The following is a 22,798-nucleotide window of genomic DNA, read 5'->3' as shown; positions in this document are numbered from 1 at the left end:
ACAGTCCTCTCCCCTCATCACAAGTTTCTACCCCAGCTGAGCTCTGCAAACCCCTCCACACTTCTTGGCACAGCCACAGGCACCACAGTCCTGCAGATCTGCAAGAACACTGACAGCATAACAGGATGTCTTCATCCAAATCTGCACTTCAGCCCAGCTGGTGGGGGGAGAAGCAAAGCAAAGCCAAACAAAAGCACACACACGCTCCAGGTGAGCCAAATTTTGCAGTGCTAAAATAAGAACCTTTTCTTTTGCCCCTTTTGGATTAGGTTCGTTCCCCAGAACTTTAATTCAAACAACAGAGCAGACAGCTGCCACAGGAACAGTCAAAGACATCACTGATGTAACACCACGTTGAGAAGGATGACATAAATACTCATTGTTTGGCTTGGGCAGAGAGTTGGGAAGCCTAAGGAATTCTGTCATTGGATGGAAACACTGGTTTTGCTCATTAAATAACTGAAAGCTCTTGTAACTAATATAAGGTTTCAACTTTTCGGGTTATCTGATTTGAAATCCTGCCACTGGAGAACTGCAGAAATCAAAACAATTACAATATAATAGACTTTCTTTTCCAGACTTCCACCACACTAGATAAATTTAGAGTTTGTTATCATTGAAAGATGTTAATGATTTTAGATAAAAATCAAAGCTCAGGAAGCAATGCTGATTCTGTCTGAACTGAGTTAAGTTTATCTAAAGGAAACCTAACTGTGAAATACAAAATTTCTCTGAGAAGAAAAGATAATTCATTAAAAACCTTTAGAAATCCTCCTCTGGAAAGTGCAAACACTCTTAATTTGAACATATGAGATACCACCCTGAGCTCACACCACCAAAACACAAAAATACGGTATAATTAAGTTTCCTAAATTATTATTTTTCTTTATATTTTACGATTTCTACAGAACATGTCCATGCATCAACACCCAAAAATAACCTCATGGAAACCAAAGAGAAACTAAAGAAAAGCTTAGAAGAGCAATGCAGGTGACACAAAGATATTGCCACTCCTGGTGTTCCCTGCCCATCTCACCTGGAGAGCAGCTGGTCCCATCATCCTGCAAGGTGAAATCTGGGAAGCACGAGCACTTGTAGGAGCCCACAGTGTTGATGCACAAATGCTGGCAGAGCTCCCCACCGTAGAGGAGACACTCATCCAGGTCATCTCCAGGCAGGCTGTTTGACAGTTCAGCTTCACTGCTGATGGACAGAGCTTCATTGTGATCTTCCCTCTCTGAAACTACAACAGAACAGCACCTGTTGGTTCTCTGATGGGTGTTTTTGCAGTGGGACTGGACAGAATGGGGTGTTTGGTCACAGAAACTCCAAATAAAGGCAGAGCTACCCAAAACAGTTACTCCAAGGATAGAGCAAATGAACCCATCCTGGAATAACACCACTGTGCTGAAGGTCCACCTTCTCCCTCTGTAAAGCTGGAAGGACAGACATTTTACAGGAGCCACTGAGAAACAGGGAGACCCTAGGAGGTCACAAGCTCCCCTTTCACAGTGACTGCCAACACCCTTGCTATTTGTATTTGAACTAAGGTATCACACTGAAGCCTCATCTGAAATCGGCCCCATGAAAGAACCACACTGAATTTCAAATTTCAGGAGAAAAACGCACCCAGTTGGTTTGGAAACTCTTCTCAACACCACAGTTTATTGGCTCCTTCTGTACCAGCATCACCAACAGCCTGGGAGCCACTGAGCAGTGACATGGCTGCCCTATCCACTGCTTTTGAACACAATCCTTTTCCATCCCCAACCAAGTCTGACAAGACTTTCTGTGACACCAAAATGAATTGTTGAGCGAGTTTCTCAGCCAGTTTTTCTTAAATAAACCTTTTCCCTTGTTGGTGAGAGAAAATACACATTTAGTTCATGAGAACAGAGACCAAAATTGTACCCTCACATATGCAGGAGGTTACCATGAAACTCGTGTGACAGGTGGGTACAGAGTGATGCCAGAGAGAACGTGATCTTGGGCTGAGCCTCATGGCTGTCCAAGCTCCAGATCTGCCACGTTCCCTTTGTCAGGCCTCTCTGGCTGCAGGATTTGCCTCAGCTCTGCAGCATCACTATGTTTATATGTTTAAAGTGTGAAAACACGCTTGCAGTGCTCTGGGGCTGTTCCAGAGTGTGCTGTGAGAAAGCTGCCATTCTGTATGAAAATCTACTCCCGGGATGTTTCATTGATATCACAGTCCATGGGATTACTTTGAGTGGACAAAAGTCATCCTTTGCTTTATACAGAATCCTGCAGGATTGCTCCTGCTAAAACACACCTTCAGTTTGCTCCTTATGGAGGGCTGGTGGAGGCCTCTGGACTGTGTGACTCAGGGGGGGAAACCAAACAAAACACCAAACTGCTCAAGAAGGTCTGTTTAAGGATCAGAAACATCCACATATTCTTTGCTTTTTTAAAAGTGTTTTAAGAACAAGTCTATACTTGATCTGAGAGGCAAAGCAACTGTTCACACTACTCCTTCCAGCAGCTCCCTGTATGACCTTGTGACACACAGACCTTGTCTGCGATGTCTCCAAATGATAAATGGGCACTTACCCTTCTCAGGTGTCACTGTTGGCAGAGGCTCAGGATGCCTTTTGATTTCTGGATGGATGAAGTGGTCGCCCCCCTCACAGCAGGACAGCATCACATGGCTGCAGGGGTAGCCCAGGTTGATGTTGGACTCGCAGGTTTTGCCCTCACTCCTCAGTCTCAGGCCCAGATTGCAGCAGTCACAGCATTGCTGCAAGGGAAGGGCACTGTCAGGAACAAGGATTTGTGAGCACTGGCACAGGCTGCCAGGGCAGTGGAGTCACCAACCCTGGAAGTGTTCAAAACACATGTGGATGTGGTGCTTGAGGACGTGGTTTGATGGTGAACATGGTGGTGCTGGGTTCATGGTTGGACCTGGTGATCTTAGAGGGCTTTTCCAACCTTGACAATTCTCTGATTCTGTGATTTAATACAGCTTCAGGGATGAGCCCCCACACATCTGGAACTGATCTGCACTTCCCTCAGCATCTGGAAAAGCACTTTGGGTTTAGACAGTTGCAAACATCAAAGCTTTACTTGTGCTTGTTTTTGCCATTCTGCACAGAGGGGTCAACTGCAGCCCCAGTAAACACAAAGTCTGGCTGTGCCAGGGATTTCAGCAGCTCCACGTGCAAGGAAGGAGTGGTGCCACAGACCAGCTCCTCCCAGCTCTTGCACAGCCATTGCTTGTGTGTGGTATGAATAAAAATCATAAAGAAAACAACATAGACCACACCTCTTAGCATTAGAGCTCAAGAAATGGTCAGTTGTTGGACACAATGTGACAGGAATTGGAAAGAGCCTGCACGGACAGGAGGATCAGCAGCACCTGAGCCCTGTCAGGGTGTCAGGAAAGACTCTTTCTCTCTGCACCACTGCCCTGCAAACCTGCTGTGACCTGTAATTACCTGACTGTGCTGGGCACATCCTGCTGAGACAGTGGCTGGAGGAAGGCCAGGGTGCATTTCCTGAGCTATTTGCCTTCCTTTTCCTTCCTGAGAGCATCCAAGCAGCAGCAGCTTTGCTGACAAGTTGATGCAATGGGGCCTCTCACCTCTTGCAGTTCGATCTGCTGCAGGTGGCAGACAAAACCTGTGTGGTACTTTACTGAGTCCCATACAGACCCACTGCACAGTCAGGCCGCAAACCCACATCAGACAAATGATATCAAATTCAAAAAGACTATACTGTGCATGCAGAGAGGACACCTAACCCAGCAGGGAAGGTGAGGAGCTGGGAGTCTCTGCTGCAGAGACAGCAGGGGTTCTGTGGGAATTGAAGATGCTTGTCTGGATTTAGATTTAAATGTCCTCTTATATTTATATATTTTAATATATTTTTATATCTTTTAATTTTATATATATATACACATTAAACTGTCAAATTAGTAATAAAATCTTTCCCTCTGCAACTCCTCTGATAATCATCCACTCCAGTAACTCATATTTTGCAGCTGGACTAAAACAGCCTCTCTGAACCCAGAGAGGTGATTTCAGTCTATCCAAATATTCAGCCAATGCAAAGGATCAGACACAGAAAAGAAGGGAATGATTTGAGCTGGCACCAGTGAGCTCTGCCAACAGAAAGTCCAAGGCTGGAGAAGCAGCAAATTGAACTCAGCTCCCACTTCCCAGGAGGGAGATCCCTCACCTGAGGAGGGCAAGTAAGAGAAGGCTGGATGAGCATGGAAATGGGAAGGAATCATGTTTCATGATTAGCAGTCCCAGGGCGGCATTCCCATTAAATCAGAGCCTGTCTCCCGTAGGGAAATGGGAAACTCATCCACTGACAGCTCAATCTGCAGAAACTCCTCCACAAAGTCACTTTTTTCAAGACTCAAATGCTGCATCTTTGGGGTTTCTTGAGCATTTCACACAATACACAGCGTTGCATGTTCAGCCAATACTTATGGCTACAGCTCATAGTTTATGTCCCTGCTTCCTAACCCGAAAAATCCCCAAATATCATAACTAGCAGACGTTACTCACGTTTGCAAATATGCACAGCCAGAAGGAGTTGCCTTTACGTGCTCAAATACATGTTTGTGAAAAATTTACAGTACAGGTCCTGAGGAAGATGAATTATTTTGGACACTGAATAGCTAAATCATCTTTCCAAAAGAAGTATTAAAAAAACCCAACCTAGCTATAACGGATTGTGGTCGTGCTAGAAAAGGGAAAATTCCTGTTTCCTTCCTCCCCAAATCCAGAATCCTCAAATTCAAAATTTTATGGAAAGAAAATCCTATTTTCTGTAATTTTTTTTAATTTTGTCTCCATTTTTTTTCAGCTTCGATATGCCAAACAGAAGTTCAGGGTAGTACGTGTTTTTACCGAAGTACTATAAAATACGTAATATTTGCCTTGAAGAACCTGGCTTCTTTCAGTCATAGTTTGATTCCCAATTTATCCCATGTGCAGGTGTGATAGGGAGTGTTAAATCAGTCAGACACCTTTAGGTTCACATATTTTCCAGGTGAACAAAACAGTCTCATTTTCCAGTGGAAAAACTCGTTTGCTGAAAAGTTCCTCCTACAATGCAAAAACTTGAATGCCTTGATCTTCTATCAACTACTTTCTGAACTCCACAGGAATTCTGAGGCTGATTTAATAGAAAATGCAACTATTTTAACCTTCCAATTGAGAAACATACCTTGAGAACCATTCTGTGGTTCACACCTTTCTATGTTCCTCTCACAACTATCTTTGCTGGAATCCAGCATAACTGGATTTGCTATGGTGGTATCTCCATCCTCTAGGAAAAAATCCCTAAGCATGTGTTTTTTGTATAAAATGAGAAAACCTTTCTTGTGAAACAAGGCATTACAAACCTTTGTATGTTTGATTATATAAAGTTTGATTATTTTCTATTACAATAGTACATATTGTAATACAAAAGAAACACGAAGTCTCAACAGTCTCGATGTTTATTGATTTAAATTCTTTTTTTTCAAGCAGTAGCTGCAATGACTGAAGAGCTGAATGGGCTAAATAGGTGAGCAAAGCTGTTCCTTCAGTAATTTTACCATTTCAAATGGTTTCTCTTGAAGGAAAACATCCCACTGGAACTGGCATGAGGAACCATTCCACAAAAGTATTTTGTCCCATGTTTCAATTCAGACAGGAATGAGGGAGTTATCCCTTTCCACCTCTTCCTGAGGAATGACTGTGTAATCAGACTTACTCTACAGCTTGGGCTCTGCCTGGCATGCAAACAACCCCTGGGGAAAACCTAAGAATAACAATTCTCTCCCATTTCAAACATTAATGTCTTCTCCCAAATGCACAAATTCTCTTTTTACTCTACTGAAACACTGCAGACCCAAATAAACAGTAGTTCTGAAAATGAGAAATTGGTATAGCTAATTAAACTTCAAACTCCCCAGTAGATGGCCATGGATTTTGCCTCCCCAGTGAACAATTATCTGGGAGAATCACCGATGTACCAGGACAGACAGAACTAATCAGGTTCCTGCTGAGAGGACGGAAGCTGCATTTAAGCTCAGCTCTAGCCCTGGACATTATTATCAGAGGGAAACGAATTCCAGAATGCACCCTTCTGGTGGAAACAAGACAAGTGAGCAAGCAAGCTGCTGAATCTTCAAACTGGTTTAAATTGGTTGGGCTCCAGTGACTCTCATAAAGCAAATCTCATTTATCCAATGGGGGCTGTGGCTCAGGGTTTGTGATTTGCAGTGTCGGTTAATGGGCTGCCTTTATTTATGAGCAAAAGCTTCCATCACCATCTAAATGCTTGCTCCTCTAGTCCATCATTGTGTTTAACTGAAAAATGGGGTCACAATTCAACATTGGGGCCAAGTAAACTGTCCAGTAATAGGTTTTGCATTATATCTTCAATTAAGTTTTGCCCCATCATTTTCTAAATTCTTCTACACAATAGATATAGAAACTAAAATGGACTTTACAGCTACTTCCAAAGTGAGGAAGCAAAAGTAATACAGCCAGTTAAGTCTACAGAATGGAGATGGAAAGAATTCAAAACAACATTACTGTAAAATTTTAAAAGGGGGTGTAAACCTTAATGCAAACAACCTAATGTCCCTGTTACATTCCTGCAACCTTATCTTTTCTGTGCTCCATAATAATGCATGAAACATTTCCTGCTAAATGCAGGAAATGAGGACACCTCATGCTGGGAACAAAACCTGCAGAAGCAGCAGAGCAGCTCACCTTGTAGGATGACCCCGTGCAGGGGTCACCGTCCTCAGGGCCGCACGTGTCGCCCTCCTTGGCAGCGACCATCCCGGCCAGGCAGCTGTTCTCCCGCACCGTGGACACACAGCACTGCTTCTGGGCAATCCTGCAGAGGGGCAGGGAGAACACAACAGCATGGCATGCAAAACCCCCCCGAGCTATTGGATTCATAACACATTCCACAGATTCGGTCTCTCCGACAACTGGGGCAGAGGAGGGGCAGGGACTGAGCTCTGCTCTGGGGGGACCAGGGACAGCAGCCAGGGAATGGCTGGAGCTGTGTCAGGGCAGGCTCAGGTTGGATCTCAGCCAAAGGGTCTTCCCCCAGAGGCTGGTTGGGCACTGCCCAGGCTCCCCAGGGCAGTGGGCACAGCCCCAAGGCTGCCAGAGCTCCAGGAGGGTTTGGATGATCCTCTGGGGCACAGGGGGTGACTCTTGGGGATGGGTCTGTGCAGGGCCAGGGGTTGGACTGGATGATCCTTGTGGGTCCCTTCCAACTTGACATATTCTGGGATCCTGTGTGATGTGTAAATACCCCCCTGGCCCCGGCTTGTCCCAGCATTGGTGTGTCACAGGACCAGGGCAGGGCCCCTCCCTGTGCTGGCACTGCCAAGGCCCCTCAGTCCTGGAGGCAGTTCTGGGCCCCTCAGGAGAAGAAGGACATTGAGGGGCTGGAGTTTCCAGACAAGGGAACAGAGCTGGGAAGGGGCTGGAGCAGCAGGAGCAGATGAGGGAGCTGGGGGGGCTCAGCCTGGAGAAAAGGAGGCTCAGGGGGGACCTTCTGGCTCTGCAACTCCCTGACAGGAGGGGGGAGCCAGGGGGGTCGGGCTCTGCTCCCAGGGAACAAGGGACAGGAGGAGAGGAAACGGCCTCCAGCTGTGCCAGGGGAGATTTAGCTTGGATACTGGGAAAATTTCTTCATGGAAAGGGTTGTCAAGTACTGGAACAGGCTGCCCAAGGAAGCAACGGAGTCCTCATCCCTGGAAGTGTTCAAAAAACATGTAGATGTGGTGTCTGGGGACGTGGTTTAGTGGTGGACCTGACAGTGCTGGGTTACCAGGTGGACTCAATGATCTTCTCCAGCCTTAATGTTTCTCTGATTCTATGAATATTAGTATAATACAGAGAGTACCACTGGCCTTTGCAGGAGGTATTTTATTTCTAGTAAAAGGTGTCCTGATAAATGCTCAAGAAGTCTTGTGTTTAGGTCACTGTCTCTCAAAGTCTGGTCACCAATATCCCTCACAACTCATCATTGTTTGTGTGACAGTCCCTCTCCCCCATGTTTTGGTTCTCAGAAGTATTTTGGAAGGTTTCAGAAATCAAAAACCAGACAGAAATCTTGTTCCATGTAAAGTGGGGAAAGGGAAACAGACCTGTACACACTTCCTCCTTCACCAGCCAGAGGGCTGAAGCCCTGGACAGGGCTGGAGGAAAGCATCACATCACAACACACCTATGAACTCTCCTTTATACCACCACAGAGTGTAACCCAGAACTAACTTTGGTTATCAAAGAGAAGGTTATGGGTGACTAGATCACTATATATGAAATACTTTGGGAATGTACATTTCCTAGACATGGTGCTTCAAATCAAACATTTTAACAAGATTCAGTGAAGGCTGACATGACGAAAAATCTAAATGTCAAATTCCTAAATGGATTTTAATAGATATTCATTGAAATACTAAAATACTCTTCCCTACTATTTTTAAGTCTATAGTGGACTCCTCTCATTCAAAGAGGGATGTGCCTCCTTCATACATATATAGAAGGGCAGCTAAATCCTGTAGTGCCTTTGGCTTTACTCTGTAGCATCATTTAGGTTAGAAAAGATCTTCAAGATTAATTGCCAACTGGAGAAATACAAATTTTTGAGCAATGAATTATTACTACCCAAATGTATTCAGGTATCAGTAATATAACTATTATTTCTTACAGAAGACATCCGAACTTTCATTACAATTTTAAAAAAAAGACCACCAAAACCAATCAAAAGTTATTATTGTCTGTAGAAATGACAAAATGCTGTTAGAAGCATTTTTATATGCTCAAAGTATTTACTGTATTTAAACACTGAAATCTCTATAGATTCATGTTCTCTGAAATGTGACATTTAGCCATGAGAAATTCCTGGGGCACTGGAGTGTCATTAGCCACATTTTAGTATTTTTTACCTATCAGCACAACTCAGTTTCAGCTCCTCTAACCCCAGAAAATGAACTGGGAACAGCGTTAACCACATTCTCTTGGCTTTTATCTTCTTCACAAACCTACTCTTTGCAGAGCAGATAAGTAAGTTTGTGGTTCAAAGAAGCTTCAGACCATTTCCGCTTCAGGAAAGAGTTAACGAGTTAAGAACAGTGAATGTTTTAAACTGCTGTGAGTCTCTAACTGGGACATGGTGTCAGCAAAAAGCAGGATCTGTGCTAGGACAGCTGATGCAAAAGCCACTCAGATAAACATTGCTCTGTTATGATAAAACATAACAATTATAAGATAAAAATTACTATGCTGGGTCAGATGAGATTTCATCAAGCCTAACATCCTATTTCTGACACAGCCTGGGAGTACAAGCTCTGGGAGTATTTTTACATCTGACTATCAATTGATTATCTTAAGATCTCCTGTTCTTGCTTTAGTTTAAGTTCAGTCATAAGTTAGTGCCCATGATCTCATTTAGGCAGTCCCAGTGTCAATCCTGCAGCCCATGTTGTGGTCTCTAAACAGAGACGAGCCAAGTTGGGACATGAATGTCCAGAGACATCAAGATACATCAACAAGCAGCTTTAACACTGAAGTTTTTTGCCACCTGTACATCCCAAGAGGGCATTTGGAAAAAACCTCGGTCTGCAACCTCCATATGAACAACTTCCAGCAGACACAGGGGAGGTTTCACTTCTCTGTGGGGACCAGTGACAAGACTCAAGGGAATGGCTGGAGCTGTGTCAGGGCAGGCTCAGGTTGGATCTCAGCAAAAGGTTCTTCCCCCAGAGGCTGGTTGGGCACTGACCAGGCTCCCCAGGGCAGTGGGCACAGCCCCAAGGCTGCCAGAGCTCCAGGAGGGTTTGGCTGATCCTCTGGGGCACAGGGGGTGNCACAGCCCCAAGGCTGCCAGAGCTCCAGGAGGGTTTGGCTGATCCTCTGGGGCACAGGGGGTGACTCCTGGGGATGGGCCTGTGCAGGGCCAGGGGTTGGACTGGATGATCCTTGTGGGTCCCTTCCAACTCAGCACATTTTGGGATTCTGTGACTTGTTTGCCTCAGCTGAGAACATCAACCCTTTGTCATGGTGATTGTCACTTGTAAAACCAAATATTTATGGAAAACTATCCTGGCAGAACAGGAGCTAATTTTTGAAATTCGTATCTATCTTCTATCCCCATCCCTGGAAGTGTTCAAGGCCAGGCTGGACAGGGCTTGGAGCAATCTGGTCTAGAGGAAGGTGTCCCTGCCCATGGCAGGGGGTAGAATGAAGCTTTAAGGTCCCTTCCAACCCAAACCAGTCTGGGATTCCATGACTTTACTTTTTACTATCTTTAGATACTGAGTTGAGTCAGAGGCAGACTCCTGGGAGCCTGCCTTTCTTCCAGCACCCAGATGGTGCCTTGGGGCTGGATCAGTGCAGGGTCACCAGCCCTGCACACTGGCACATCTCCCAGTGGCAGCACCAAGTTTTTGTCCTTGCTGTCAAGGTTCTGAGGCCACATATTTGAATATTTTTTACATTAAATATTTTCTTTAGACGTAACATTTATAGGTGGGTTTAAATCTTTAAAACAGGGACACAACTGAAATTTTAGAAGTAAAACAGCTGAACCCCTGATCTCTTATTCCTTTAAATCCCAATAGATTCACAGGGACCGAAACATTTAGGATCTGGCTTTTTCATCTAAACACAGCCTCAGATGTGCAGGTGCAACTCATTAATGTATTGGATTTGCACCTACTTAGGCCAAGGCTGGAATTTTTTAATCTGTCTTGACTTCACAGACAGTTGGTATGTGTCAGTTATGTCATGCCAGACCCCAGTGGGGAGGGTTTTCATCTCCCAGTGACTTCAGAAAGGTGTAATGATGCAAAATTTGATAAAAGTGATGATGCCAAACCTTTTCAATGCTGTAAATGGTGGGATCACTCCTTGAGAATCTGAGTCTGGAGTAACTTTGCCTTCATCCCTCCCTAAGGCCTGTTTCAGACTAGGGGGGAGGGAATTGGATGAACTGCAGCCAGTGGAATATTGAATCCATGTTACTCTGCACCCACTCTCCTTCTCCTGCTGTGCAGGAGCCACTGGCAGCATTATCGGGGTGCAAGATCCCCCCTCCAGCTGAACACAGGCACCACAACCAGGGGCCATTCACCCTGGGCAATAAACACACCATTTCATGACAATTAACAACTGATCACTGCATTTAGCACTCGCCAAAGGGAAGCCAAGCTCTGCCCTTCTATTTATCTGCAACTCCACAAATGTGCTGAGAACCGGGAAAAAAATTTCCTCTGCTCACATAAGAGAGGAAAAAATCTTAACAGGCTTTGTTTAGAATAGATTTTAGGGAAATGGAGGGGGAAATCCTTCTTTCTAATTTACCATGACATATTGCCAGTCTACCAACAAATCAGACCATGAATGAAACCATTCTCAGCCTCCTGGACATCCCATGAATTATATTTGATTTCTCCTAAAGGACTGCTCTTTATTTTAACCCAAAAATGTTGGGGGTTGCCTCACATACCTGCAAATGTCACCATCCATTCCACTCACAGGGATTTCTGTGCACTCCCCATTGTCTATGGCCCACTGTTGTCCAGCTCCACAGCAGCTCTCAATCAATTCCGTCGTGGAACCTGTGTAAAACATACACCCAGAATTTTTTATATGGAATGGATTGGGTTTAGCTCTGTTTCCTTAACTGAGGAGATCTTTAAAATTGCAATAGTTCGGCCTTTTATTTTCCTTCATTTCCACATTTCATTTGGTTAAATGCAAAAAAAGAAGCAGGCAACTGATACCTGAAGCATCTTGATATAATTGATCACCTGGTGATGCCTTTCAGGAAGGAACAGCAGAAGGAAATTAGAGTTTTAAATACAATAAAAGACATAACTGGTTTAAAGAAAACTCCACATTTGACATCTCTGAACAAAAAAACCTGTGAAAAATCATGCCTGGTTACCAAGGTGTAACAGTGCCCTCACTATCACAGGCTGGATTAGTTGACAGTGTCCCAGCCCTGGAGGGTTCAGCTGGTTTAAAACCATAATGAAAAGGGTTTGAGGACATAACTCTGCCTCTGCTAATGAGCTCCTGTAAAACACTGGCACCAGGATGCAGTGAAAGAGATGGATGCGCAGAAATGCTGCACTAGTTTTCACATTTTTCCTTGTGGACTTCCAGCTAAGATGTAAATTTGCAGGTTACAGTGAAATATGACTTAATTTGCAATATCCTACATCCCTGCTGTATAGAACAGACTAGGGCACATCACACTGGGCAGGAACAGTGTGTTTTGGAGCCTGGACAGCAGTTTGCTTCATGAAGGGACACTTGCCATGCTCTGGGGTGCAAACATCAGGCACTGCCACAAACCAGCTGAGGAGATACCAGTGCCAGGATCCTGCTCCATGGGGCACCGTGCTGGGGTATTGGGAACATCCCTCCTGCAACTGCTCCTGCTCTGGGAGCAGTTACACAGGTACCAGGAGAGAAAATGATTCAGAGATGCCTTTTAGAGGGACATGAGGTGCATTACAAGTGCTTGGGGGCTGTGATTTGGATCTACGTGTCAATGCACACAACAAAGATGGTCTATCAGCTCTCCAGAGCCCATGGCCCTGTGCCGAGCTGGAACAGCACCTGCTCTCTCTCCCTTGGCCCATCAGAAGTGCTCCATTTCTTCTTAAAGCCATTTACATGGATATAAGGAACATTTTGTGCCTTTTAGTCATATTTCCAGGCCAGTCTCTGGCATGGTTTGGTGTTACCAATGAGAAGGAAGAAAAGAAAGCCAGCCCCAAGTTGATGGAGACGTGCGGGTGCAATGGACTTTGGGCAGCCCCAGAGCTGAGCTCTCCTTGCCCAAGGCCCAGCACTCCACACTGCAGAACTATGTCTTTTCAAGAATCTATAGCCAGTTTTTACATCCATCACTTCTGATCGATCTAAATCACTTCTGCTTGCAGCAGGAGGGTGGAACCACTTTCTCTTCAAGGATTTTAGGAAAAATGCCACTGCTGCAAAGGGCCCTGCTGAAGGTGCAATGCTCTCCTGACAAGACTTAGCAACAAAACAACTGGGAGCCAAGCTCTGCTGGTCTGGCCTTGCACAGCTTTGATCTGTCAGGGAACTGCATTCAGGGTGGCAGGAGGACTCTGCAGTCACCCCATGTGAACACAGACCCAAACCCTCTCCTCCTGTGTGTTAGCAGCAGCATTGCAGGGCAGCTCCTCCAACACGTCCGGTGTGATGAAAAAGTTCACTGAATCCTTACTTTTGTCTGCATTTGGTACATGGTACCAAGTCAAATAATATTTCCTTGCAAAACTGTAACACTTAACTATAAGTGAGGCATTTTTAGAAACGGTTGCATCTCAAAACAGCTGGGCCTCCACACTGCACAATTCAGAAAAACACAGACAACCAAAGTTACCAAACATTTCTGCTGCCACAGAACAGCAGAGTGGGGAAGGCTGGAGGGGACCACAGTGGGCCACGCACTTAAAACAGTTATTCTGTGTTTCAAACAACAGTAGGAGCACTTTTTATAGTGTGTTGTAAAGCTAAGCAGTCATTAGATAGCAAGAGTAGGAAGTTTAAGTGAAGTGCTGTCTGCAATGTTAAAAAATATTGGCACTTACACAAATGGTTTGCGTTGGAAGCAATGCTATATCTCCTCTCCTTCCAACCCCCTGCCATGGGAAGGGACACATTCCACTAGACCAGGTTGCTCCAAGCTCTCCCCCACCCTAAATAATACAAACCTCCCCAGCAGAAGACTATTCCTTTGCACTTTCAACTGTTAATTTAGGAGAAAATATTACATTTTGGAAACCAAAAAGGTCTCCCCAGTGTGGCTTGCTTTACAAAAAGCAATGAGGAAAAAGAAAGCCATACAAAATACAACATTTGTGATCGTCAAATGCTCACAAGAAAACAACTTTAAGGAACTATATCTAAGAGAAAACAGTCCGTGTAAAATGCCTTCCCCATCAGTGACTGGGATGGATGGGTGAGGGGAGGAGGTTACACAGTGACAAGACACAGCTGCAGCCACCAGTGCCCAAACCAGTGGCACCTGTGGCCTGGAGCATCAGCCCCTGCACCCCCTTCACCCCCCGTGCCCCCCTCAGCCCTTGCCCTTCCCTGGGTTTTGTTGGTGCATCAATAAACAGGAACCCCAAAAACACAGTCACAGTTTGATACCTGTCACTAAGAAGGAGAGTTGGGCTTCCAGGATGAAAATCAACCTTTTTGTGCCCACAAACTCCAGCTGAGTCACTGCCCGGGGTTCCAAAGAGCAGGGGAGGGGTGTTACTGCCAGGGAATGCTGTGGGAAAATCCCAGCTCTGCAAGGGCTGCAGAGAGATCCTGGCACACAGAGCTTCATCTCCACCCTGAGTCCTCACTCACATGCTGAAAACAATTAGGAGCAAGGGGGCAGGAGGGTGCACTTCACCCTGTTGTGAATTTTATTTGTTCTCTCTGGGGAGAAACAACCCAGCCCCGATTTGAAGCCACTTTGCTCTCCCCCCGTGTGGCCCAGCTGAGGGGTTTTGGTGACCAAAGCCATTCCTGTCCCCCTACACTGCCCCAGTCCCCTCACAGCCCAGGGCACCAGAACAAACTGCAGCCGGCCTGCAGTCCATGCAATGCCTTCACTTCACACAGCACATTGACAGGGGTAAATATTCCTGAGCCCTGAGAGCTGTCTCAGGGGTCACAGCTGCTCTGTGACACCAGAGCATTGATCTGATCAGCTAAACTGGCAGGAAACACACCCAGCGCCAGGTAATTACAAAACATTGCTATAAAATACTTCTTTAACATCATTTTAATTCACTCCCTTGGTGGAAACTCCACTCATTTAACCAAGCACTGAAATACATTTGCTGCTCTTGCTAGAACACAAGAATAGAGCAGAATTTACTTATCTATATTGCAGTAATCTACATGATTTATAACGCAAATAAAAGTGAGTTACTCGTTCCTCACTAAAGATTCAATATCAGATTGCTCTCCTGAAGAGTCACACTATTAAACAGTCATATTTGCAAAATATATTCCCTTTTGTTGTGATCTTATGAATAATTAAATCCTGAATGAAGTTATAGTAAAATGATCAAATACTGCATTTTATCTCAACCAGGAATTAAAAAAAAAACCTAAAAAATAACTTACAATAGGGCTCACAGTCATTAGCATGGATTTGTAATATTTTAATTCTCCATTAGCAAAACCAAATATATACAACTGGATCCATGCACAGGACTGAAGATCACAGAGCTTCTATTCTGGATGGAGACTTTCAGCTCTATGTTTAACAGACTTTGAAATACTTAAACATTTAAACAGAGCTTTGTTTATTCGGGGCTTCCATTATATTAAGCAGATTTAGAAGCAGATTTGCATCTGCTCAGGGAAAACAAAGTAATTTTATTTGAGAACTCCATAATCCTGATTTTTTTTAACACTGTATGACTTTGATACTTCATAGAGTAATTTCACAAGACACCTGTTAATAGATAATTTGCTATTTATAGATTTCTCGACTAGGGAAAAAAAGCCTAATTTCTGTCAGGCTGTATCACAGAACAGCAGCACTTCTTGCAATTCAGGAGCTCACTCCTGCAATTATCACTTTGAAGATATGAACTGAAGAACATTCTGGCCTAATCTCCAAAACTGGTGTATTCTCTTTTTTAAAAAACATCGAGAAATTAATTCAAATATTTAGAAAAACCTTTTCCTCTCAGAGAATTTTAACTCCTCCCTGTCTGTGCTTTAAAGTTGTCTCTATGCCTGATCCAATCCATTGCCTCCCACCCACTCAGGGACACATCCAGGTTTTCCATAGTCCTATGACAGACATGCTGCTAAGCAGGAATTTCAGCTTTCAGCTAGAAAAATCTGCTATGGGTTTAAAAATGTGTGTATTTTATAAAGCATAGGTTAAGCTCAAACATCACATGGAAGAAAACACACAATTAAAGGCTACTAAATTGTTTCCCCCCACTGACATAGTGACCCATAGGTTTGTTAGAGCAACAAAGGAGACAAAAGGGATTTTCAAAAACCTTCCTCCCCTTTTCCCTCACAGTGTTCACAAACTATGTTTCAAGAGTGATAAAACATCAGCTCTAGAAGGCCAAGAAGGGATAGCATATCTCAGTTTCTTGCCAGAGCTTTTTTCACACCGAAGTTTCCCTGACTTGAGCTTCACCTGAGTTTCCACTCAGACCCTTTCAGTGTTGGACACCTCCAATTTCGTTGCTTCCTCCCATCCTCCCCTCGGGTTTGCAGCTCTCCAGAACATTTGCATGGAGTGAATAACTCCCACTGTGCAGATCCCGTTCTCTGAGCACACACCCTGACCGGCTGGCTGAGCTGTCAGGCAGCTCTGCCCACCACTCTGGTCCAAGGGTTTCTTTTGTCTATGGAGAACAGACAGACCTTAAAACTTGAGCACTTCCCTGTGAGGGTGGGGAGGCCCTGGCACAGGTTGCCCAGAGAAGCTGTGGCTACCCCATCCCTGGGAGTGTCCCAGGCCAGGTTGGACGGGGCTTGGAGCAACCTGGGCTAGTGGAAGGTGTCCCTGCCCGTGGAACCAGATGGGCTTTAAAACTCTTTTCCCACTCAAACTATTCTGTGATTCCTCACATTATGGGAGCAGTGAACACTGACCCACCACAGTAACCGACCCATCTAAGCCTCCCACCCACGAGGGGCAAGTGATGGGTTAAATTTGGCCATTGGCTTTAACAGTACCATGATTTCATTTACTTTAAATAAACAGTTATTTTCCCTTCTCCTTAAGTTATTACAGGAGCCATGACAGATTAAGGAGTCTAAGATAGTAATTTTTATCTACAGAGAGACCCATGTAAGGCAGACATAGTGCAGAAGCCTGGATAGACCCATTTGGTCCAAGCTGGAGGTAAAGTTCAAAACTGATATTAATCCCAAATAAGATGACCTGTCAGCCAGGGAAAGTCAGTGCACTGCATTCCAGAGGGAGCATGAATCACCAGGAAGATCAGCATGCCAGGGGCAGGGTGATGTTATCAGCCCCAGGCAGCTCCATCTCTTCCTAATTTCAGCTGTTAATTGCTGGATCAGCACTCACGTGTGAGAGAGGCAAAGTTCACACCCCATAACTGAGCTGAGCTCTAGCTCTTAAGATGAAGCATCCTATTCCATTCCTACCCCTGGGGAAAATAGTTTATCTTCCCCAAAACTATAGTACTTACACTTGGAAGGGAGGGGAAGGCCGGATTAATAACCAAAAAACAACACAGGATCTTACAAGGAAATGAGTTTCTGCACTAAGATTGATTCTGATGTGGAAACTCAGAGATGAGACACTCCATTAGGGCACATCTTCCTTCTGAGGACCTCACTGCTCATCCCCAAGGGCAGTAACAGCCAGGATTCTCGAGACATAACACAATTCTGAAAAAAGCAACTGCACAAAGCACCCAAGTCCTGAGCTGGCACAAATCACCCACCCCACAGAGCCTGGTGGGGCAGCTCCACAGCCCAACTTCACCTGTGGGAAGGTCCCTCAGCATCAGTCCCCTCAATATTGGGGTAGTTTTAGGCACCACAATATAAGGAAGATATGAAGCCATGAGACAGTGTCCAAAGGAGGGAACAGAGACGGGGAAGAGCCTTGATTTGAAGCTGTGTGAGGACACTGAGGGCACTGGGTGTGTTCAGCTGGAGCAGAGGAGACTGAGGGGAGACCTCAGTGCAGTTCCAACTGCCTGGGCAGGGGCAGAGGAGGGGCAGGGACTGAGCTCTGCTCTGGGGGGACCAGGGACAGCACCCAGGGAATGGCTGGAGCTGTGTCAGGGCAGGCTCAGGTTGGATCTCAGCAAAAGGTTCTTCCCCCAGAGGCTGGTTGGGCACTGCCCAGGCTCCCCAGGGCAGTGGGAGTGACTCTGGGGCACAGGGGGTGACTCCTGGGGATGGGCCTGTGCAGGGCCAGGGTTGGACTGGATGATCCTTGTGGGTCCCTTCCAACACAGCACATTCTGGGATTCTGTGATGCTGTTTAAGGTACCAGGCTTTGCGAGCAGGTAATGAGCCTCTCTGCAGCACCCAGAGGTTTGTGCCTTCCCCAGGAGCAAAGCAGGCTGACTCCTGGGGTGCTGGGAGGCACCAGCACCTTCCCACACCTTAGAACAAAGCTGTTCTTTGGGACAGAAGCTGATCCAGCTGGGTGGGCTGCTTTCATCTGCTGCAACCACCCTCACCCACCAGAAATGAGTGCAGAAAGAACAGAAGTGGAACAGAGAAGAACAGGAGCAGTTTTTATCACTTTCCATAAGCACACACAGTCAAGGAAGGGATCAAAGCAGTGTCCTGCCTTTCCTGTCTAGTCAGGGCTCATGACTTGTTTCCCACTCCCTTATTAAAAAAAAACAACAAATCTACCTTGAAAACATGTTTATAGGCTTACATACATCTATCATCCCTTTTAAAGGAAAGGGTATCTAAAACTGCAATGCAGCCAGCACATACATTTTACACGAACTGTTTGCTCACACTGGAGAAAAAGGTGTTGTATTTCCTCATCAAATACCTGCCTGAGAACATAAAACCATATATTATGAAAAATAATGAAAAAGAACCTCACAGAAGAACTTGAAGGAGTTCTTCAAATACTGAAAAATCACTGTTTCCAGTGGGTCTTTTTCCCGCTCCAATCTCTTCATCATTTAAAGCTTTAGTAAATAAATAACAAAGTACTGGAGCTTTACCCCTTAATAGGTTGTCATTCCTTATCTTATCAACAGTCTGAGAGGCTTTATTAAATTCCCTCATTGAATTTCACCATTTAGGTGTGCAGTGTAACATGTTCTTAACTTGATTTATCTGAGATGGCTGGGAAGACATTTTAATGAGTAAGGTAAAGACAAGAAGAACATTTATTTTGGCAGAGACAAGGGAGGGGAGAATGACAACAGAGCCCCAAAGCCAGCTGCTTTCACTCCAGACTGAGCTCTCACTTACGTCAGGAGGGCTGGTTAAGCTCTTCCCAGGACCTGTTCCCAGAGAAATGAGGGATTTACTCTGTGCAGGTTCCTGCAGGCTCCTCCAAGTGCCTCGGTGTTCAGAGCATGTTTGACTCTAAATCCCACCGAAAGGAGAGCAGTGCTCCAGTGTTTCCATGACCAAACCCCTGTTAGCTCAGGATGGGGCTTTAACCCACGGGCACTCCTTGGACCTTGAGGCTCCTCTCCTCAGAAAGAACAAAAAAACAGATCACAGGAGAAACACAAGCTGAGCATTCAACACCCCATGGCCTCAGTCCAGGACCTCATCCTTCTCTCCTCTTTTCCACCATCCTCTTCTTGCTGGACTCAATCTCCCATTCCCTCACCACAGCAGTGTAAGGGAGGTCTGTCACACTTGCAGCAATCTGCCTTCATTTTAAACTTCATTCAGCAGAGTGTTTTTCTGAGCTCTCCCACATCCTCTGAAGTCACCTGTGTCTCTCTGGGAATCCATCCACCATCCATCCAGGACGAGTCCCTGTTCTACTGCCTTCACTCCTTGGGAGGCATCTGCTTTCTATTTCAACCTGAAATCATTGTTTCCTACATTATTCTTTTTCAGGAATTCCTTATGCTGGCTTGCTTGGCCAAACACAGAGAGTTGTGTCTGCCCAGAGGCACAATGAAAAACTGGATAAACCAAACCCAACATTCTCATTTCACTACACACTGAACAACAGAGACATACATCAACACAGCCTCAGCCAGGGTTGTTTGGCAGATTTTGTTCAAAGTGTGAATGAATAGCAACTTTATATTCCCCCTGGCTTTAGTTCTGGATAATCCTTGTAAGTCAAAACTTGTATTACCTGTGCCAGAGGTCAGATAATTTAGACAATGTTTGGTCTTCAACGTTTCCATGACAGAATCCTTTATTAGCTCCAGGTTGAGAGAAGGAGGGGGGGGAACAACTAAATAAATTCTTTAACCTTTTTCACCAGCTAAAAACCCAAGCAATTTTTCTTCCTGCCTTTTAAAAATGTGGCTCCTTTTGCTGTATCTTCTGTCCCTGAATCTGAAGCGGAACAGTTCCTACACAATCACCCTTCTATTGGCTACAATAATAACTCAGAGCAGGCAGAGTGTTTCTTGCCCTTCAGCATAGTCTTGGCTGTATTTTCCCCCTCAACCTTCCTTCCCCAGATATTGCACATAGTATATTTATGCTGGCTATTAACTTTCAAAAGAGCTGAGGCTTTGGAAAGCCTGGTTCCGATTATCCTTGTAATTCCTGTCTAAAGAATTTTATCTTGGGGCAGAGCATGCTTTTTGCATGCTCTGTTTTGTGGCTAGGTAGGCTCCTTCCTTCAAAGCATTTCTGCCAGCCCTGTTTAATTTTAAAGTTAAAATTCAAAGGAATAGTGTTTATCAGGGAATGTAGTCAGGGACTGCCTGTCAGAGCACTTGGGAAAATTAGGCAGGATCCCTGAAATCTGATGGAACTCAAACACTGAGTAAGCCAAGCACTTTCAGTATGTTCTTAACTTTGAATTGAGCTGAGGTTGTAATGCCAACTAAATTACAGAAATAATATTCCTTTTTCCTAAAAAATATCAAGGCAAACAAACAAAGAGGCAAATCGATGTGGCCTTCATTTAGCTTATGTGTGCCCCTTACTTCTGTATGTTTATCCATAGAAAAAAATGCATTAATTTCACCACATAACCATTCAAACCACACACTGCAGTGGAAGGGACAGCCAACCATTAAGACATCTTGCTGCTTTAAATTTTAAGGGTGTAGCAGTGAAAAAGGTCTTTGTTTTGGACTAGGAATGTTGATGAAGGACAAGCCAAGCTGTGCTTTACTGTGCCATTTTAGAGTTCAATTGCTTAAAAATACTAGACACGCTTTAATCATGTAAATACAAGATTTGATCTCATACCCATGACATTGAAATTGTATTTTTGGTTAAGTCCTGAAGGAGGATTGTACATTTGTATGTGAATCATATCTGATTCCCTGGGGCACAGCTCACACTGCACACACCACCTGATGGGGAACTGGTTATGAATACTCACATGAAGCCAACCCCAAAGTTCAAACATCTTTCAGGTTGCCCTTGTGAGCTTTTAGGTACTTAAATTTTGCAACTTTGGCACCTGAGAACAAAAATCCCCAGCAGCTGCCCAGAGCTCAATCTGTTTCCCCCAGTGCAACACACACAGCACAGGCTAAAAATACACCCCTGAGCTGCACTCCAGGAGAGCCCATCCAGAAACTGTTCACAGAAAAACTCTTGAATTAATTCAGGAGGAAAAAAAAAAAAAGGCCAAGATTTTCCTCGTGGCCAATTCATGCAAAGTAGAAAAACAGTAAAATTCATCAGAGGAGTTATTCAGTGTGAATTGAACGCTCATCTCTATTCAGAACATCACCAAACAAACGGGGCAGATTCACTCACTGACTCATCCCCAGCTGCTGGTGTCAGCTTGTTTTCTCTGCTACATTGCACAGAACAGCTTTCAAAGCACCTCCACAGGGTATGGCAGCAGCCCTTGAAAAGGTAAGGAGAGATGACATGACACAACAGCATCGGTGACCTGAACACGCCCCAGGAGCCCGAGTGCTGCTGGTGAAGTATGTGCCCTCCAGCTCTGCTTGGGCTGAGCACTGTCGACCAAACTTGCTGAATATCAGAGGAAGGAACCTCTGAGTTTCATTAGGTTTCTAATTAGCGCGTAGGGATGTTAAACGGAACAGAAAAGTTGTTGTAGGGCTCCACGTCCTTCACTCCTTGCTAGTCCTTGTCAGGTTTATAATCATAAATTACAAAGTTTCTTTACTTTATGATGTTCTGAAGAGCTCTGTCATTTCCTCAGGCTTTTCTTTATGAAGTTCTGCAATCGGGGTTTGGGCAAGAATTTCAGCAGCAGTGATTGTGGCCCAGGGCACTTCCTGCATTAATGACAGGCTGGAGGAGCTGATGGCCCACGGTTCTGCCTTGATCCAGTAACCCCAAGGAGGTTTAAATTCTCCAGGATGCACCCACTGCCAGAGCAGTTATTGTGAAGGAATTTCAGTGGGATACTTAAGTCAAGAGCAACAAAACAAACTTCCTTTTATCCCTCACAAAAGTAGGAGGAACTATTAATTTGAATGGGCTGATAATGATGTTTAGATTGTTCCTGGGGAATTTAGCACCTCTAGCAGGAAGCACAGCAGGAAATCTCTCCTTTCCCATACAGTTTGCCTCAGAACCACAGCTCTTTGGAAACTAGGGGTTTCAGTTCCCTAAGAAAGTAATGATTTGGGGTAGAAATTAGGGAAATGGACTTTTTAACTTCTAAATGAAGCACCTTGTTTGATGCTGTTACTGTGGTTTCACACAGGAGTATTGGGTGACTCATTTTGCTCATTCCCACTTCAGACTTTGCCTCCAGCTCAGACTGGAGGTGCATCTCAGTGTAACCCCACTGGAGCCTTTGGCCACGACACACCAGAGAAATAAAATAAATTCCTTAAGTCCTTCCGGTCAAAAATCTCCAGCGCTCAGATCCCACACAGAATTCCTATGTTTTGTTTCAACTCTGTTTTCCTAATTGAACCTAGCACGGCACTCTGGTATGTGTTCATCAGGATGAATGACACCACTGTATTCCTGCCAGCTCTGTTACTGAAGTCACCCTCACACAAGGCAACATTTGCAAATGATTGTAAATTCTGGCAGAAGTGGCTGTTTTCACCTAAAGCTGGGCTTTGACCCCGTGCCCATGGAGGCCTACAGGCACTGCCTGCTCCTTTACTACAAATTAAAGC

General features: G+C 44.9%; 1 protein-coding gene across 2 annotated transcripts in view; it reads right to left on the bottom strand.

The window, feature by feature from the left end:
• FBLN2 (fibulin 2) overlaps nt 1–22,798 on the bottom strand; it is a 109,681-nt gene that overhangs the window by 23,838 nt on the left and 63,045 nt on the right. For both annotated transcript variants that reach the window (XM_017834904.1, XM_017834905.1), the window contains 4 exons: nt 11,497–11,608; nt 6,735–6,864; nt 2,569–2,755; nt 1,037–1,243 (listed from right to left, as the gene is read on the bottom strand). In XM_017834904.1, the coding sequence (XP_017690393.1) occupies nt 1,037–1,243; nt 2,569–2,755; nt 6,735–6,864; nt 11,497–11,608 (636 nt within the window). The remainder of the gene's footprint in view (nt 1–1,036; nt 1,244–2,568; nt 2,756–6,734; nt 6,865–11,496; nt 11,609–22,798) is intronic.

Source organism: Lepidothrix coronata, unplaced genomic scaffold (assembly GCF_001604755.1).
Source record: "Lepidothrix coronata isolate B3197 unplaced genomic scaffold, Lepidothrix_coronata-1.0 Scaffold244, whole genome shotgun sequence".
Lineage (NCBI taxonomy): Eukaryota > Metazoa > Chordata > Aves > Passeriformes > Pipridae > Lepidothrix > Lepidothrix coronata.
Note: the sequence above shows the minus strand (reverse complement) of the source record. Positions and strands in the feature narration are given on the sequence as shown.